The sequence below is a fragment of the Macrotis lagotis genome, chromosome 1 (genome assembly GCF_037893015.1).
Source record: "Macrotis lagotis isolate mMagLag1 chromosome 1, bilby.v1.9.chrom.fasta, whole genome shotgun sequence".
In the NCBI taxonomy this organism is placed as follows: domain Eukaryota; kingdom Metazoa; phylum Chordata; class Mammalia; order Peramelemorphia; family Peramelidae; genus Macrotis; species Macrotis lagotis.
The window spans coordinates 812,284,528-812,303,292 of NC_133658.1; the positions used below are offsets into that span (position 1 = coordinate 812,284,528).

The 18,765-nt window shown below is 34.8% G+C and overlaps 2 protein-coding genes across 7 annotated transcripts in view; both read right to left on the reverse strand.

Moving 5' to 3' along the window:
- Positions 1-18,765, reverse strand: part of LOC141508420 (disks large homolog 2) — a 2,787,507-nt gene that overhangs the window by 27,104 nt on the left and 2,741,638 nt on the right. For 4 of the 6 annotated variants that reach the window (XM_074217021.1, XM_074217022.1, XM_074217020.1 and 1 more), the window contains 2 exons: positions 15,672-15,717; positions 1,397-1,447 (listed from right to left, as the gene is read on the reverse strand). In XM_074217021.1, the coding sequence (XP_074073122.1) occupies positions 1,397-1,447; positions 15,672-15,717 (97 nt within the window). The remainder of the gene's footprint in view (positions 1-1,396; positions 1,448-15,671; positions 15,718-18,765) is intronic. The other 2 variants (XM_074217018.1, XM_074217019.1) reach the window with 1 other exon arrangement.
- Positions 15,720-18,765, reverse strand: part of LOC141510236 (disks large homolog 2-like) — a 63,534-nt gene continuing 60,488 nt past the window's right edge. The window contains exon 4 of the mRNA XM_074220236.1: positions 15,720-16,758. Coding sequence (XP_074076337.1) covers positions 16,651-16,758 — 108 coding nt within the window. The 3' untranslated portion in view covers positions 15,720-16,650. The remainder of the gene's footprint in view (positions 16,759-18,765) is intronic.

Below are 18,765 nucleotides of genomic sequence, written 5' to 3' on the forward strand. Positions count from 1 at the left end.
CGTCTAGGTTACCACCTGACTTCCAGAGGGTACCATTTAATCAAAAGCAGCCTCCAATTGGCAATGATTCTGACCAAGGGTTAGCTCAATGAACTTGTAATTTCTAACCAGTATCACCCACCACCTAAAGACCTTTGTTGGTGTTTTTTGAAACAGACAAGGAGAATAATATTGACAGTATTTTATGAAAGCACAATAAACTGAAAGTTCTATTATGAATAATAATTACTGAGATTTTCATGATCACTTTGAAGTGTGTAAAGCAGTTGACATTCTCTGTATGGGAGACCTGAGAGGTCATCTAGTTCAACTACCTTGACATACATACAGATGAAGAAACAAGCTCCCAGAGGGGGAGTGATTTTCTAAAGGTCATTTGGGGAATTAGTTGCAGAGTTAGCATTTGAACACCTTTCTTCTTTGACTACTCTGACTCCAAAGCTACTCTTTTCACAAGATTAACTATCTATCATCATAGATTAAATACCCTATCATTAACATGAGCTATAAGTATTTCTATTCTACTACTTAGAAGAAACTCAGAGAGATTATTAAATTCAGTGAAGAATGGAGGCAGGATTTGAATCCAGGTCTTTCTGACTCCACATTCTACACTATGCACTTCACCAATCTCTCTCTCCACATAGGTCAGTTCATAAGCATGCCTAGTTGTCTCAGATTAGATAATCCTAGAACATTCTGTGCTAGGTAGCTTGACTGCAGTCCATAAAATGCTGAAATTACAAAGACCTGAAGTCTAATCCAAGCTTAATCACATTAGTTATATAGCCCTAGGCAAACCATTTCACCTCTGTTTACCTCAGCTTCTTTAACTATAATGTAGCCTAACAATAGTATTCACTTCTCAGGTTTGCCAGGAGGATAAAATCTCACAGGACCTGACATATAGTCAGTATTATTAATGTTAGTGGCTACTACTACTACTTCCAACTACTACTACTACTACTACTACTACTACTTCCAACTACTACTTCCAGCTGCTACTACTACTACTACTACTAACTACTATTACTATTATAACACTACTATTATTACTTCCACTACTATACTACTACTACCACTACTATTAAATACAAGCTACTACTACTACATTACTTACTACTACTACTTCTACTACTTCAACTATACTACTACTACTATTAACTATAATTACTACTAACTACAACTACTACTATGCTCCTCCTCTTCCATCTCCTTCTCCTCCTCCTCCTCTTACTACTACTATTACTATTACTCTACTACTATTACTACTACTACTACTACTACTACTACTACTACTACTACTACTACTACTACCATTGTTACTACTACTTCTACTACAACATTGTTATTTACCCTTGTCAAAACCTGGGAACAAGAAAAACCAGGGACTTACTTTCCTGCCTTGTGACAGGCTCATAAGAAAGAATGAGGTCTTCTTGTCCTCCTGAGAAAAGAAAGAAAAATTACTCTTGATTAGCAGCAGATCATACCACATAGCAACCTTCCCTTGTCTCTAAGTACAAGAAATAGAGTTCAAAGTTAATTTTCCTTTTAAAATCTCACCTTGCACCATTTCCAAAGCTCCACCTACTTTCCTGTGATTTACTTCCCTGACTAAATGACTTCATTAGTCCTACCATGTGATCATATCCACAGTAAAATGGTTCCTTGTCTAGTCTATGGTCAGAAAACCATTTGAGGACCTTTCATAAGGTCCAGCGAGGTCATGGTTTTAGAAGAATTGTTCTGTCAGACCTCGTTGGTAAATCTAGAACCAAATTCTCTACCCAATGAAAGAGGATCTTATTCAGAACCTATCCCTGATTAGATGGTTGTTAACATACAGCTAGCTAGCAGCTTCTTGGATTGTTGAGAGTGCTTGTTATAAAGCAGCTAATGATGAAAAGCTGTTTATTCATCACAGCTATCCACTCGCTAACTCCCATGATGTGAATAAAAAGATGATATCTTTACAATAGAGTTGTATGAGCAGATTTTGAGAAATAACAGGTTTTGGATTGAGATTTTTTTGAAAAAATAAACAACATAATGCCTCACATCTCTGTGATTTTGGGGTTACCTTATTTAATCACTGGAAGAAGCAGATTCAGAAGCAGTGGTAAGGTCCAGGGAATCCCTAAGATTCGTTGAGATTCATTTGGTAGTCTTTATAAGTTCAAAACTATTTCCATAAAAAAATCTAAGATTTTAAAATTTCGAATGTTGTAAACATTGGTAGGTATAAAACATATGCAAAAACTTTTTTGGGAAAACCTTAATGATATTTCAAGAGTATAAAGGGTCCTGAGCTCTAAAAGTTTGAGAACTGCTGCCTTAGAGGGAAATGTTATTAAAAAGCAAAATCAAATAATTCCTCTTCTCCCCCACATACATAGGAACAAAAGATCCCATGAGCAGGCTGTCTAAGAAAATCACAGATTTGGGGTTAGTGATGCCTTTCTCAGTAAGATGCCATGGTACAGTTTTGTTGGAATGCTTTTGAATCTAACCAGCTGTTAAATTATTGATGATACAGCCAAAGCCATGCTTTAGAACCTACAAAAGGGAATCAAAGACCAAACTGAGAAATCTCCTGAATCTTTGAATAGCAACACATTTTTTGCTCTGGCACAGAGAACATGATTACAAATGGTCTTTGAATATTAAAAATTATTTTAATTGATTCATTTTTTTAGACAAAATCTGGCTCCTCACTTAGCCTTTCTTAGTCATGGGCATCTGCCCTTTTATCAATTCAGTGGAGTCATTTGCATTTCCCGTTGTGAGAAAATAGTTTATACAATGTCCAACCCTTTTATTGGTAGTGGATAGTAGACAAAACTAGGTATGGAACAGAAATTTGTTCAAAGTGATAAATAGGGAATTGCATAATCTTATTTTTATTACTACTAATACATTTATATAGAACATTAAGGTTTACTAGGGGTTTTACACATGTTATTTCATTTGAGTCCAAGAACAATCATAGCTCAAATGCCATTATTATCCCAATTTAGAGATCAGGAAACTAAAGCACAGAGAGATTCACTGACTTGCCTAGGATCAGCTAGCAAATGCTTGAGGCAGGATTTGAATTCAAGTATTCTCAAATCCAAGTTCCATTCTCTAGCTTGCTTTCTCATTTTGCTATTAAAATGTATTTTAATGAACTCCCTTAAAGGAATAGAGGTGTAATATTATATTACTGATATTAGGAATGAATAGAGGATATTTGTTGAAAAAATTATATTAAATGTCAAGGATTTAAAAATGAACATCAATTGTATTTTTAAATCATTGTATTGCATATGTATATATTCTATATATAATCTCTCTATATAATATAAAGATCTCTCTCTGTAATAAAATAATATAAAGTAAACAAAGTACAGGAGAACTAATACTTCCTGTCTTCCCTCCCTTCATAAAAGTCTTGCTGGACACTGGATGCTTTGCAAGAAAATGACGTGTCCATAAAATGCAACTATTTGATTGATAGACAAAATGCTTATTGTTTTTAATCTTGTCCTATTCTTTATGACTCCATTTGAGATTTTCTTGGCAAAGATCCTAAAGTGATTTGCCATTTCTTTCTCCAGCTCATTATGCAGATGAAGAAATTGAGGCAAATGGGATTAAATGACTTGACCAGGGTAAAACAATTATTATGTGTCTGTGGCCAGATTTGAACTCAGAAAGATGTCTTTTTTGACTCCAGGTCCAGGGTTCTATCCATTGTACCACCTAGGTGCTCCTAAAATGCTTATTATCAGCTATTAAAAGTCGGTATAGCTTCCAGTCCAGGTTTGAATTTTTTTTGATGCCACTGTTAGAAGATAGCATTAATACCTAAATGGGTTTTGTGTAATAGGGTTATTTTGCATTTATACTATATGACTTTATAAAGGTTGATTTCCCAAAGTATATTTTCCCTCACAAAGGGATATAGACAGAAATCTTGTACTATAGGGGATCCAAAAATATTAGAACTTTTAGATTTATAAAATTCTTTTCAACACTATCTCATTTGATAACAATTTTAGGGTATAGGTATTGCACAAATCATTATTCTCATTTTGCAGAAGAGATCAGAAAAGACATGACTCATGTGGCCACTCAGTTAATAAGTTTTAGAATCTGACTTTGAGCCTGGACCACTCTTCCCTCCAAATCCAGTGTCCAATGGGACCCTGAAACCACCCCCCCCAAACTGGGGAAGAATACTTTCTAACTGGGGTCCCAAATGAAGTGTCCCCAAATGCCCCAGTGTTTCTACTTCATTAGTCCTTGTAAAATGGTTTTAAGGGGCTACTGAAGACAAACCCAATGAGATTTTAAACAGTCTGCCTGTAATTACCTATAAATAATTCATGATTTTGAAACTCTAGGAGACCAACTTTTAGCATTTCTCTCCTAGTATGTGATAGTCCTTTGTCTACTTGTCACGTTTCAATTTATTTCTTAAATGGCCAAATATATATACCTATTTATAGCAGACAGAATTACTCTACTAAGCACAGCTCATGTGGCTAGGCATCCTGAAAAATAGCCTCTGATTTATAAGGAGCCATGTCACACTTAGCACTCCTCAAAAGCAGCCCTTGGAAAGGAGGTGACAGGATAGGTATCCATTCAATTGCTTGCCCAATTTTCACTCTCAAGGTCAAGAATGGAAAGCTGCAAAGGGGAGGCAATGTGAGCAGTCAAGGGAGGGAGAAGGGGAAGAGACTGCAAGCAAAGACAAAATGAGAAGGCAAAAAGGAATAGGAGAAAGAGTGGTGGAGGAGGAGGCTGAGTCTGGATCAAGGTCAAGGATACATCTATACATATTGACTAGCTACTTAATTAGGAAAGTTCTTTGAGGATTTAGGATTTCCTTGGTGTGATTTCTTCCTTTATGGGAGTAAACAACTATGACTTAGAACATGGATGAGGAGACTGAGAAATATCTATCGCCTTGTGGCTAAAGAGGTGATGAGCATCTCTGTTATTACGTAGGGTGTTTCTCAGAAAATAGACACAGAAGCTATCATAGGTCTCCCATTGGAAGTCTTTCCAGGTAGTTAGGCCCAGTCAGACTCAGTGTAAGCTCTGCTGGCACAATCTTCAAGCTTCCAAGGTCATTTCCAATCCCCAATAAGGTACTTGGGGAGGGCTTTAAATGAAAATGAAAAATGAAGACCTCTGAGTTATAATTCCACTTTAAAACATAACAGGATTTTCTACATCCCTGAATCCTTAAAAAAAAATTATCACTGTTCAATAATGCTGCAAAACATATGTATGTATATAATTTATAGATTTGTGATCTAAAAGTATTGTTTTTCTCCAAAGATAGTCTTGTTTTGTCAGCACTATGAGACAATTGATTTAACACCTTATTTCTTTAGAGGAGAGGTGTGGGCACCTGGGGAAAAATATGAGTTAAAGTCCCTGCCCATTTCATGGGACTGTTTTAAGAGCCACAAGACTGAGAATGGAAAAACAACTTGGGGCTGTGTGAACACCTCCCCTTCCTCCCCGCAGCTGTCAGAGCGTTACTTGGAGATACTAGGAGTTCTTTGCTAACAACTTCTTGAGTAAGTCCAAACAAGACAAAGACCTGTGTGGCATCAGACTACAGTATGCTGACCCACTTGGGGGGAGTGGGGAGTAGACTTGTTTCTATGCATGGATACTTGAAAGCTAGAGGACAGTATTTTTAAAAGCATTGTCTCGTAGCTAAAATCAAATGAGGATAAAATGGGCTCTTGTTGTTTCAAAATGGAGAATAAGGGGATGTCTAATTAAGTACCAGGAAATAGAAAAGATGGTAGACTATTATTTCACTATTGAGTTTAGAGGACTGTCCAAGTTCTTGATATTTCTAGACTCTTCTCCCTCTTCTGGCTGCTTGGACTCAAAAATATCTGTTTTACCATCTGCTTTCTTTGATTTCTGGCAGTCTATACTTCCACTTAATCCCTGCTCTGAGCAGAGAGGGTTCCTTCAGATAACTGGAAGGTTAGACCCAAGTTTTGTTTAAAAAATATGATTCATTCCTTTTCCTCTTACAAATTCCTCTGCATTAAAATACTCCATTTGGGAGTATTAATGAGGCAGTCAGCCTTTGGAGTTATAATGTGGAATTTTCCCTCAATTACATCTCAAGGAATATAACTGAGCTCTGTATAAGGTGGCTCTAAAAATGTGTATTAGAGATTCTGACAGCATCTTTAATTTCCTTTATGAGACAAGTGGAACTTCCAAAGCATACTGCATAGCACCCAAGAATACAAGTCCACATATTGTGGATGCTTTTCAAAGATACAATTATATGATTGAGATATAATTTGAAAATTTTTGTAAGGTGATATTTTGCATAATAAAGTAAAATGCAATCTAATTAAGCTGCATATTCAGTTGGTTTCAAATAAGGTTGACGATAAAGAAATACTTATTTTGTGCATGAGAATTCTAGTCTTAGAAAGGTCCAGGCTTCTAAACCACTGCCAGTTCTTGATATCTTCCCAAAGCAAACATGGAATGATTTTAAGCATAAGAAGATGTAGTGTTGGTACCCTTTGTATATTTTCAAAGCAGCTCCTTGGTTGGTATATAAGGTAGTGAAAATGAGAGCAAATACTAGGTCTATAATTTAGTTGCCTGGAAGACATTAATTATTCTTTATTACTAATCAAAATTTCTAATTAGTCCCTGGTTTTCTAACATTTTCAGAAAGGTAGAAGAAGAAAAACTAGTTATGGTTTTTTTATGAGTTGGTGTCATGAGGTCCTTATTGATTTTCATTCACTTGGAAAATAGTAAATGATGTGGAGTTGGGCCCCCTGAAGCTTTTCCAGAGGAAACTGGAACTGAACAGAAATATAGTTTGTCTAATTAATGCCAAGAAATTTAATTTATGGCTCTCCTTTCTCTTTACAGTTAATTTATTTTTCTTTTCTTTCCTTCCTTCCCACACTCCTTTCCTTCTCTCTCTCTCTCTCTCTCTCTCTCTCTCTCTCTCTCTCTCTCTCTCTCTCTCCCTCCCTCCCTCCCTCTCCTCCTCTCCTTTCCCTTTCTATCCCCCTTTCTCTCTTATTTCTCCCTCCCTCCTTCTTTCCTTCCTTTCTTATTTCTTTTTTTTTGTCAAAGTTCTCCAAGAAAAAAATGCTTTTAAATTCTAGATCCTTTTAAGTTAGAGGAAAGGATGAACAATATATTTCTTAACATAGGAGCATGCATTTATAGCTAGGGCTACTTAGAGGTTATTGAGTCTAAGCACTTGATTTTATAGATGAGGCCCAGAGAGGTTAAGTGAATTCACTAGGATCATAGCTAGTGCAAAAGCTGGGTTGCACAGTAGATAGAGAGCTGGTACTGGAATCAGGAAGTCCTCAGTTCAAATCAAGTCTCAGACTAGTCATTTAATCTTTGTTTGCCTCAGTTTCCTCAAATGTAAAATATGAATGACAATAAAAGCACCTACCTCTCAGGGTTGCAGTGAGGATCAAATGAAGTAATGATCAATTTATAAGACACTTGGCCCAATGATTGGCATATGTTAGCCATCATTTATCATCAAAACCTGAGAAAATTGTGTTCCACTACTGGAAAATCCTAATTTTTATACAGAACCCCCCCCCCCAAACTCCTCCCTTTAATTCCTATGTGTTGATGATTATTCTGAACCTATATGGCCAGGCTAAACAAACCTAATCCATTTTCCACATGACAATTCTTTAAATATTTAATGATAAACATATCTAATTCCTTCAAATTATTCTCATATTAACATGGGTCCAAGTCCCTTCAACATCCCAGTTGCTTTCTTTTAGACATATTCCAGGTCATCAATCTCCCTTATAAAAGAGGTTATCCTTAAGTGACCATGATGCTTCCAACAAATCTTGATTGGATCGGAACATAGATATACCATAATTGGATTTTACCTTTCTCACAATGTCCAATCTCCTATTGTTGCCTATGTAATATGACCTATTTTTTCCCTTACACATCATATGGCTGACTAATATAGAAATTATGGTTCATTAAAATCCCTAGGTCTTTTGCACATGAATTTCTTTCTGGATATTTCCTGCCATTTTGTGTATATATATATATATATATTTATTCAACATAAACAGAAGAGATTATCAGCAGCTACTAGATTTATAACTAATGGACATTGGAAATCATCTCATCCAATCCCCCTATTTTATAGAAGTAGAAACTGAGGGAGAGAAAAAAGAAATGACTTAACCAGATTTCCCTGGTTCCAAATCCAGATGGTACTCATTTCTCTTATGCTTCTATTGTAATTATTCCTACTTAGTTCATCTTGTAAGGTCATCCCAGATTGTTGAGATATTTTTTTGACTAACAAAATTAAGGACACAAAGCCAGGATAGTTAATAGATCAGATAATAGAATCCTGGAGACAAAGAAACAAAATCAACAATTTACTGCCAAAAAGTGAAGAATTATGATGTAGCTACTGCAATTTTGGGCTGCATTGATTAAAGTATAAAATTCAGAGAAAGGGAGACAATGTTTTCATTGTGCCTTATGTTTGAATGACCACATTTAGTATGTTTTGTTTATCTAGAGAATATCTGCATTTCTAAAGAAAACATTGACAAACTGGAGAATGTTCAAAAGAAAGAAACCAGGATGGTGAGTTGAGACCTTCGGACCATGCTATTTGACTGGTACTTACTCCAGCATCTCAAGAAGTCCTGTGCCTTGCACATGGCAGACAGCAAATAAATAAATAATTCATTGAATTTAGTTTAATTTAAAATAAAGACCTATTGAAGGAACCATCATAGAGAATGATCAATGCCTTCAAATATTTGGTGGAAGAGAGGGATTAGACTTAATGTATGATGTTTCAGACAGCATAAAAAGATACAGTGAGTGGTAGGTAAAATTTCCCTTTTTATAGGAAAATTTCTATACATGAGAACTGTCCCCAAATGGAAGGGACTACCTTATGAAGCAGTGAATTGGCATCACTAGATGACCACCTGTCAGGGATATTGTACAGGAGATTCTGGTTATGAGATTGGATAAGACAACTTCTAAAGTCCTTTTTAAGAGTCTATAATTTTCTGTTAAACACCCATGAGCTTTCAAGTATACAGAAAAACAATCTCCTCAATGTTTGTAAAACAATTATCATTGAAGGACTCTTCTTAAAGATATTAAGGATGGATGTTTATTAATTAGTCTAGTTCAAATGAAGCAGTATATTACCTTAATATGCTAATTGAACATTTTTTTAATGGGGGGCAAAAGAGATAATGTGTGAATTTAGTCCCTCCTGGAATAACATTTTCTTCTCTTGGTCTATGCCCATAAAATGGTGATATCACAGATTGAAAATAGAAAAATAAAAATTAAAAAATTTAATTCCTTTTGTTTACCTGATAGAAAACTATAATCATATTTCCTTTTTCCCCTTCACTAAATCAAATGATTATTTTGGTATTATAAACCACTCTTTCTCTGAACAATACAGGGACTCCATCTCCAGGAAGGTTTCATTTCCCAAAAGCCTCATATTGTTATAAGGGTAAGAATTCACCTTACGCTTAATCCAAATAATGATTTAAAGAAAAGAAACTATAACCTCTGTCCCATTTTATACTTCCTGCAATTTTTTTTAGCATTCCTGGCAACTGCTCTCCAAGAAATCCATTTCCACTGTGAAATGCAAATTAATCTTACAAAAGCAATCAGGTTTTCCAATCATAGTATTTACCTGTGCTGGACACTGTGGCAAAGACTAGTAAGTAGGTGGTATGGAACCATGGTTATAACCCAACGCTCATAGATGGGTTGCTGCTTCATATGATAAACAAATGGCTTGAATAGACCAAATAAGAGAAGCTTTGGAAAGTCATCTGCTTTTACTTCTGTTGAAATTCATTTTCCAACAGAATTGTTTCACTTTTAAGTTACTAATATTGGATTTTTTCATCACTTTCCTCAAAATATGAATACCAAAAGAGTTAGTAAATTCATCTGCGTAGAGAACTTCCAATGTAGGAATTAGCTCCACTGCTATAAAGCATAACCTATACATGCCATACAAATAACTCCTAGTGGATTGTATGAGGCACATGGAAGTTTAGTGATAAGTATAGGGTCACTCTTTTAGTAAAGTGGTTGGATTTGAAACCAGGTGCTTCAATTCCAGCATCCCTATTTTCTACTACCTCTATTCTCCCCCCCCCCCAAGCTCTCCCCTCCAAATTTAAGATATTTAAATATCTCCATAAAATTTTTGAGAGGGGAAAGAATGATGATGACACAAGTTCATACTTGTTTCAAAAGCAACATTTGACACTGGAACACCCATTAAATTAACTCAAATTCTTGAGGATAGAATGCTTCATTCTGCTGTGTCACAAAATATTCTCTTTGATGAGCAGCTTCAGCCAGTTCTGATCATAGTCAAGGTTCTTTGCCAGAGTCCTAACCCATGGGTCAATCTTGAAGAGGTTATTGTGATATCCTTTCTCCAAGCTACAAATCCCAGAGTGATTTCATTTCAAGCCATTTGTCCCAGAGAAGTCCGAGAAGTTTCAGTCATTTTAAAAAAACCACCACAACCAAACTTAAAAAGATCATACAGCAAGCACTGCCAAAGACAAGAGCCACAAACAAAAGCAAGAACTTACTGTAGCTACTTTCGCTATCGCTGGCATTAGAAGAAACATGTTCTGCAAGAACAGTAAAGCAAATTAAAGAGATACCAAGCATTATGGAGCAGCTGAAGCTGAAAGGGAGCTTGATCATGCACAGTCAACAGAAAAGTGAGCAGAAGTGAACTTGGAGCCAGAGAGAATGAGCTCATTCTGGAAAAACTTCAGCTACGTGAGAAAATGAAAATGAAAACTTAATCTCTGGGGATTATGGGGGTCCACCTGCCCAATCACCCACCCATGGATTTTTTAGACATTTTTAGACATTCCATCCTCTTGTTTTTTCTCCAACAAGAACCAATTCTTCAGGTACATTAAAATTACCCAATTACACTGCTTGTCCTGTTCACACATCATTGATTTCCCAGGTTACTTTGACAAAGGCTGGTGTGTTCAGGCATGATGATTTTTTAATTATGAAAAGCCTCTTTTTAGCCTGAAGGGACAATTTACATGCAGGATCTTCTATCTTTCCAACTAGCTGTTTGTCTTTGTGTAGGAGTTCCTAGATAATGCATAATGTCCTTTACTAGTATGAATGTTTATTGGTTGTTTTTTTTTTTTTTTTGACATTTTCTAAGAAATAATTGCAGGAAGGGAAACAGTTGAAATAATTTTCGGTTTTGGTTCATGAGAGTAAAAGTGAATGGTGAGCAACTGAATCACTTGTAGATTCTATTCATGAGTTACATATTCATTGGTTTTCTTCCAAGAGAGTAATTGTTTGAATGGTGGCTCCCTAACAAAGAGATGGATGAATGCTAGCACATGAAAAAAAAATAAATATAAGAAAGCATATCTCAGGGATCATATGGATTTTACTACATAAATTAGGCTCTTATTTTCCAACCTCACCTCATTCCCTCCTGGTTATTATATTTGTATTTATGGTTTGGATTATTAAGTTGTTGAATTAGTTGCCTTATCAAAAAATTTCTATTCTAGAGGACATAGTTATTACTTATCTGCATTTTAAATATTTTTACATTTTTCTCATCAATAAACAATTACAATGGATCAGTAATGGATGACTACAATCTCCTTGGATGAATGCCTATGTGAGATATCATTTTGGTTTTTATATGTAAAAATATTATAATGTATTTAATATTATGCATTTTCTCTGGCCTGTTAGACTGTTTTTTGGAAGCATGTGCTAATGAGGACAAAAATCTTTGGGTCAGACCCCCACAAAGGCTATTTGCTTGACATTTTTTTTTTCTGATTATAACTGTAGCCCCTAATCTTGGGTATGTCACACCATATAGTTGACATGGGGGAATTGGGAAAGAAAGTACAAACTGACTAATTAGTGCACATTCAACCCTATTAATGCCAAAACAATTCAAAATTATATATTTTACTAACTGTGGGGCAATAGTGCCATATATGTGTGTGTATATATATATATATATATATATATATATATATACATACATACATATATATGAACATTTTTAATTTATAATAATAGAATTTAAGGAATTTAGAAGTTTCTAGTTTACAGTCATTATTGAAAACATTTCTAATAACATCATGTACTTATCAATGACACCCTTATAATATCAAATTGATTAACCCTCTCAATTCTCAAATATATTATCTAGAGAAGATTGTCTTCATGAAGAATGATAGCTAGATTTAAACCACATCCATAGAAGACTCAAATCCCTGAATATTTCAATAGTCATCTGATAGTATTAATTGGAAGAGTTTAATGAGTCTTGAAATAATTAAAAAAATTGCTCATTAACTCATTTCCAAGAGGGTATCAAGCACATGTTTGAAATGCTCACAACACCTGGTCTTAAGTGATCTTAATTTATTGATCTTAATAACTGTGTTACAAAGGTTTGGGTTTTTTCCCTTCCAAGATTGACAATTAGTCAGACCCCTCTCATTATGGCTGACATTATCTCTCTAGCAGTCAGAATTTGGGCTTCAGCCTTAATTATTATATAGATGACAACATGAGTATTTAATTCAAGTAGGAAAATTGTTTGATGAAAGAAGTTCAAATTCATAACAGCATGCAGATAAGACATAGTTGATTTTTCTTCTCTGTCTAGAAGCTAGAAGACTTTTGTTTAAAGACTGAAAATCTTAGTTAATCATCTGGATGGACATTTAAAGGCAGAGATTTTTGATTTTCTTAAAAAATAAAGACTAAAAAAGTATCTTATTTACATGGGCAGAAACTGGATCCATAGAATCATAGATCTCATTTTTAAATCCTGCCCCCAAGGCCTTGGATATTAAAAAGAAAAGTTAACATAACAACGCCTTAGCATTTAAATTTTATAAAATGCTTTAAAGACTATGAATACATATATTTAAAATCACTTTGTTTAATATTTTTAGAAGAAAAACAGAATCTTAAGACTTTTTATGTAGCCCTTTAGAACTGAATAGCCAGCTAAAGCCTTTATAAAAAAAATTAAGTGATAAGCATAGTCATTTTAGCTATCAAAACTATTTGTTCTTTATTTGTAATGGTATTTTAACTCACTTTTCATATAGCTATGTATTTGCTTTTGAATACTATTAGATGTTATATATTCAACGTAGATTTAAGAATGCAGTTCAGGGGCGGCTAGGTGGCATAGTGGATAAAGCACTGGCCCTGGAGTCAGGAGTACCTGGGTTCAAATCTGGTCTCAGACACTTAATAATTACCAAGCTGTGTGGCCTTGGGCAAGCCACTTAACCCAATTTGCCTTGCAAAAATATAAAAAATGAATAAAAAAAGAATGCAGTTCAGATAGATATGAAATGTAGTAACATTGAATTTTTTGTTTAAAATTCTTTGCATTGAACCTCATGTGTTCTAGAAAAAACATAACCAGGGTACTCCATTATTATTTTTGGATTTGGACCAAGAAAAGGAACTAAGAGTAAGTGAAGCTTCAGTTACATGCTTTTATCAAAGTTTATTGGCCACTGAATCACAGCCTTGGATGGCATATCGGTGCCACATCCTTGTCACTAGTTATGTTAATGCTCTAAAGCATTCTGGATGGTTGGACATTACTTTTATGTTTTAAAGAGACAGGGAATAAAATTTTACAATTTGCTCTGTCAGAAAATTATTCCTTAACCAAATTTAAGATTATGGCTTAGCCCTTAAAGAAAGCTATGGAGCGTCCTAGCAATTTCTCTTCATATGAATTGAAGTCAAACTTTTCTTATTTTTCCTACTGAATGGTTTCCTAAAATATGCTATATATAATTCTTTTTCCCCCAAGACTTCCAAGTGATTTCTGACATGATAATCAATATTTGATCAGTAAAATAAGATTATCTATGACAATAATCTTTACTCTTCAATTAAAGAAAATAAAATACACATCATGAGCAAAATTCTATGTTTGCTCTCTTATTTCAGGGTCTATAGATAAAATCTAAATGCAGGTAAGGGGGTCTGGAAGGGTTGGACAATTTCAGTCAGCTGATTTTTAGATATCTACCTGGATCTCATTTTTGTCTATAATGCATTTATAAATATGCAATCAGTCTGACTGAATTATAATCCTTTCTGTGTGAAACTGTCCATCTATACATCTTTCTCATTTTTGTTTGTTGGAGTTATTAGGCCAGTTGTGATTATAATTTTCAATTTTTAAGAAATTTCAATAGAATTTTTTATTATCTTTAAGAGTACTACATGCCAAGATTTTGTTGATGTATGCCCAAGTTTCCTTTTTTTCACTTCACAAGCCAATGTTAAAGTACCCCATTGGTCAAGGATCCCAGAAGATAAAGTTTTCATCTTTAAAGAGATAATAAGCAGCTACTCAGGACCCGATTTTCTTCTTTTATTTCTGAGAAGCTGTATCACAATGAAGAATTTTGGAAAATGAACAATGAGTTTTGCATCATTGGCTTAAGTGACTCTGGAAAACAGAGCCCGATCCAATGTTTTTTGCTTTGAACATAAGAAATGACCAGCTTCTGAGAATTTTGCACTGTTATTAAAGAAAGCACACTGAATATGTGATGCAGTTGCAAAGAAATTACAAAATTTCTAGACTCTTATTTGGTGCCTAAGTGATAGAAGCAGCATTGAAGGAAGAAAAAAAAACAGGCAGTGTACTATGGTGGTTAAGTGAGGTTATTAATTTAGAAGAATGAGGAACTACCTTATGCATTCTTATGACATTAATTCTACAGACTAGATGAATTCTAATTGGTTAGCTTTGTCATTCTAGACCACAAAATGGAGAACCTGACCATCAGATTATTATTTAATGCAGTTAATAAATTACTGATAGACAAATGAATGTTTCCCAAACTGTATTATACAAACTCTTCAAGCCGGATCACTGTAAGTCAGAAAAAGAAATCAGTTAAGGTTAGATCACAAAGGCATGTTCATGAAAGATCACATGGCTCAGTATTTACTTTCTGTGTCCCCCTTACCTATGAAACAGTGACTCTTGCAAATAGCACAGCACTAACCAACTGCGGGAATGAGGAATTCAATTACATAATCTTTTGTGAAAATCCCAAAGCAAGAAAACAAACTACATTTCTACTCTAATGTTCTAGAACCCTTTGGTTGTTCTTCCAGTCAATGTGGGTTCTTCCTCTTTGCAAGGCTACTAGGCAACAGAGAAAGTGATGCAAGTGTGTGCATCAGGAACCGTGTTGAGAGCACCACAGGATCAGAAATGGAAGATGTTCCCCTTGAAAGAAGTTAGAGTGCCTAGCACATTATGTTGTTTAATGTTGACATGCAGAACAAAACAACTGAAAACTATTTTGGGTGGAGGGTGGTAGGGTGGGGAGCATTCACAGCTGGGTTACAAATGAAACTTGTGGGCATGCTAGGAGTAGAAAGACCTCAGAAAAGAAACAAAAGTCAAACTGAAAAGTAAAGGAGGAGGGAAGGAAATTAAAAAAAAAATAAAGAAAAATAAAGAAAAATAAAGAAAAGAAGGAAAAGGAAAGTTACAGTGACCATTCCTGGGAACTTACTCAGAGTCTTTGTTCCATAACCGTCGTCACCTAATCCGGGGATGTCCTGCATGGAAGTCCCCAGAGAGAGCAATGAGAGAGGAAGAACAGTCGTAGAAGAGGAAGGAAGAAGTCAGTGGAATTGAAATGGATACTACCATGACAGACCATGTTGACTAAGCAATCTGGATCCTTGCTTTCTCTCTCTCTCTCTCTCTCTCTCTCTCTTTCTCTCTCTCATTTTTTTTTTTTTGGAAACAACTTTCACCCCAAATCTACAGTTAGAGACTCACTCTGGTTTTTTTTCCCAAGAAAAATCAGAGCTCCAAAAGTAAAATGATACAAACAAAGAAAATTTAAGCAAAAAGCAAATGGAGCCCAGTCAACACTACACAAAATATACCAAGTACACAAAAATCAAATTCCACTTAGATTTTCACAACAAATCCACAGATTTACTGGTTGAGATTGAGTGCAAACTGCTGGACAAACTTAAATTTAATTTATGATTTAAAAGAAAACAAAACAAAAGAAGTTCAACTCTATTAGATGTTGATAGCCAACAGAGATAACGAGCAAACTTTTGACTAGCCTTCCAAAATAGGAATGCAGAAATAGACATCAGGGTCTCTTTTCCAATTTATATCAGATTATCGCATTCTTTTGAGAATTCAAATGGATAAAATACAAGCCCAAACAAAGGTATGATATGACTGAAGATTGAATTCTTTGACCAAGATTTCCGGCCAGGATTTTGATGAGTCTCTTCATAGTTTTTTTTTTTTTTTTTTTTGGAGGAATAAATGACATTCCAAAGAAATAGAGCTTGAGCTAGATCCAGAAAGCAGTCAATCACTGGTCACAGTAGTAATACCTCACCTGCCTGCCTCACCTGTCCTGTTTGTTTGCCTAGACATGTGGGGGAGGTTGTGCCATGGGTGTTGTGCTTCCTGTTAAAGTTGGCTGTGCGTGTGCTGTGTGTGACATTTTCTCCAAGAGTCTACTTACGTTCTGGATCACTGGTTTCCTGCTCACTCTGCTCCTTGCTCTTGTAGAATGGGAATTTTCGTGAAAAGATGAAGCTCTTTTTACGCTTGTCATTGAATGACTGTGAAGGAGAAAAGGCATGGGGCAAAAACAGGGACGTCTAATTGTTGTCACGCTCATGCTGACAAAACAACTAGTTTGTAAAAGTAGAGACAACTGCAGTGATGCAAATTGGGCTTCTTAAAAATAATGGCGGGGTAGCACCAAAGAGTCATTCTTTAATAGAAAGTACTGGGAAATTTGAAGGCAACCCCTTTAAAAACATCAGATCATTGATGACATCAAGAAGATCTCTTCTGGTGAAACACTTCGCAGAAAACAAGAAGTAGAAAAAAGTTTCCCTAAAGAATTAAAATGATTTTGATTTCATGAAGTCTGCTTCAGGATGAGAAATTAAGTTTTTTAAATGTGAATGAAATTTTAAAATATTTAAAAATTTTGAAATTTCACATACATATGAATTTTAGATTTTTAGAGTTGGATGAGAACTTAGAGATGATTTCAACTTCTCATTTTACAGATGAAGAAATTCTGGCCTAGAAGGGACAGATGTGTCACTGAATGGAGATAAGTTGTTCTCAAGGTGCAAGAATTAATTACATAGGTGGAAAATACTATATAATGAGTATTAGAACACTAATGGGACTGATTTTTAAATAAATGTATTCTCTTCTTTCAGAGTCATCACTTTGAAAAGTTATACACTTATTTCAACTGATGCTTCCATTATTCAGAATGGTCTTGGAACTCTTAGTAGATTCAATTATCAGTCAGAACTCCCTTCTAGCTCATTTATCATCTCTCTTCAAAATTCCTCTTAGAACCTTGGAATTTTTATATCAGAGACAAGTTATAAACTAACAACATTACTTTAGAGTCCTGCTTCAATTTTTTTTCTTAAAGAAAAAAGGATCTTTCTTGGCTTTGTTACTTTATTATATGACATTTCAAATGAGCTGCAAGGCAGTGTGCATTGAACTAATAGGAGAAAGAATAGTTTGGGGATCAGAGGAACTTGGGTTTAGATCACTGTTTACTTACTACCTGTGTAATTTTGGTTAATTTGCTTAACCTTGTCATCTGTAAAATGAAAGGAATAGATCTGGTGTAGTAGAAATAGAAATAAATTTTGAGTCAAATGATCCTAGTTCAAATCTTTGCTTTGTTACTTAAAATTTCTGTGACTTTGATCAAGTCACTTAATGTCTTGGGTCAGTTTTTTCATTTGTAAAATTAAGGGTTTGGACAAAATGATCTTCAAGGTCCCTTTTGGCTCTAAATATATGATCTTACGGTGCTATGTCTGCTTTTTAAGTCTCTGCTCCTATGACTCTGAGGTATTTAAAAAAAAAGTCAAGTTTGCTCTAACAGTAGAGGTCATGAAGGATAAACAGAATTATGGGAACAGTTTAATAATGGTGATCTCATTGAAATAAGTATATATCTTTTCTAGGCATGAGTTTGAAAAAGAGAACAAATATGGAAATATATAGGGTTTGTTCTTAATTTGAGGATTAATCATAATACTTCAACTATACCTCCTGATTAATTTAGTGTGTGGTGTGAGATTTAGGACTTGTTCAACTCATCTAAAAGGCATACATTCTTTCTTGGTGGTATTCTGCTTTCATTCTTCCAATATTATTTTTTTTTATGATATGCAACTGTCACACAATACTCTTGTCTGTTAGAAAAATAGACTCAAGGCAGGGGAATTTAGGTGTAAATATTATTATAAGATTAGATTACATGGATTGTCATTAGGAATAAAAATACATTGCTTGATAGATTCTAGAAATTGGAGCCATTTAGAGGACTAAAATTTAGAATATTATAAATCTTTTAAAAACAGTTAATAACAAAATGGGTGGCACATTTTCTTTTGGAACAATAGAGAGCATCATCTCAGAGTTCATTCTTGTTCCAAAACCAGATTTGTTTAGTCTAGACTTTACAATTTGGTGGTAAATCCTCATCCAGAGACAATGTTGGTAAACTATGGAGATTTTCAGAGTTTAAAGGGGGAAAAATCCTTACAGCAAAAAATGAATAATACTGTTGCATCACT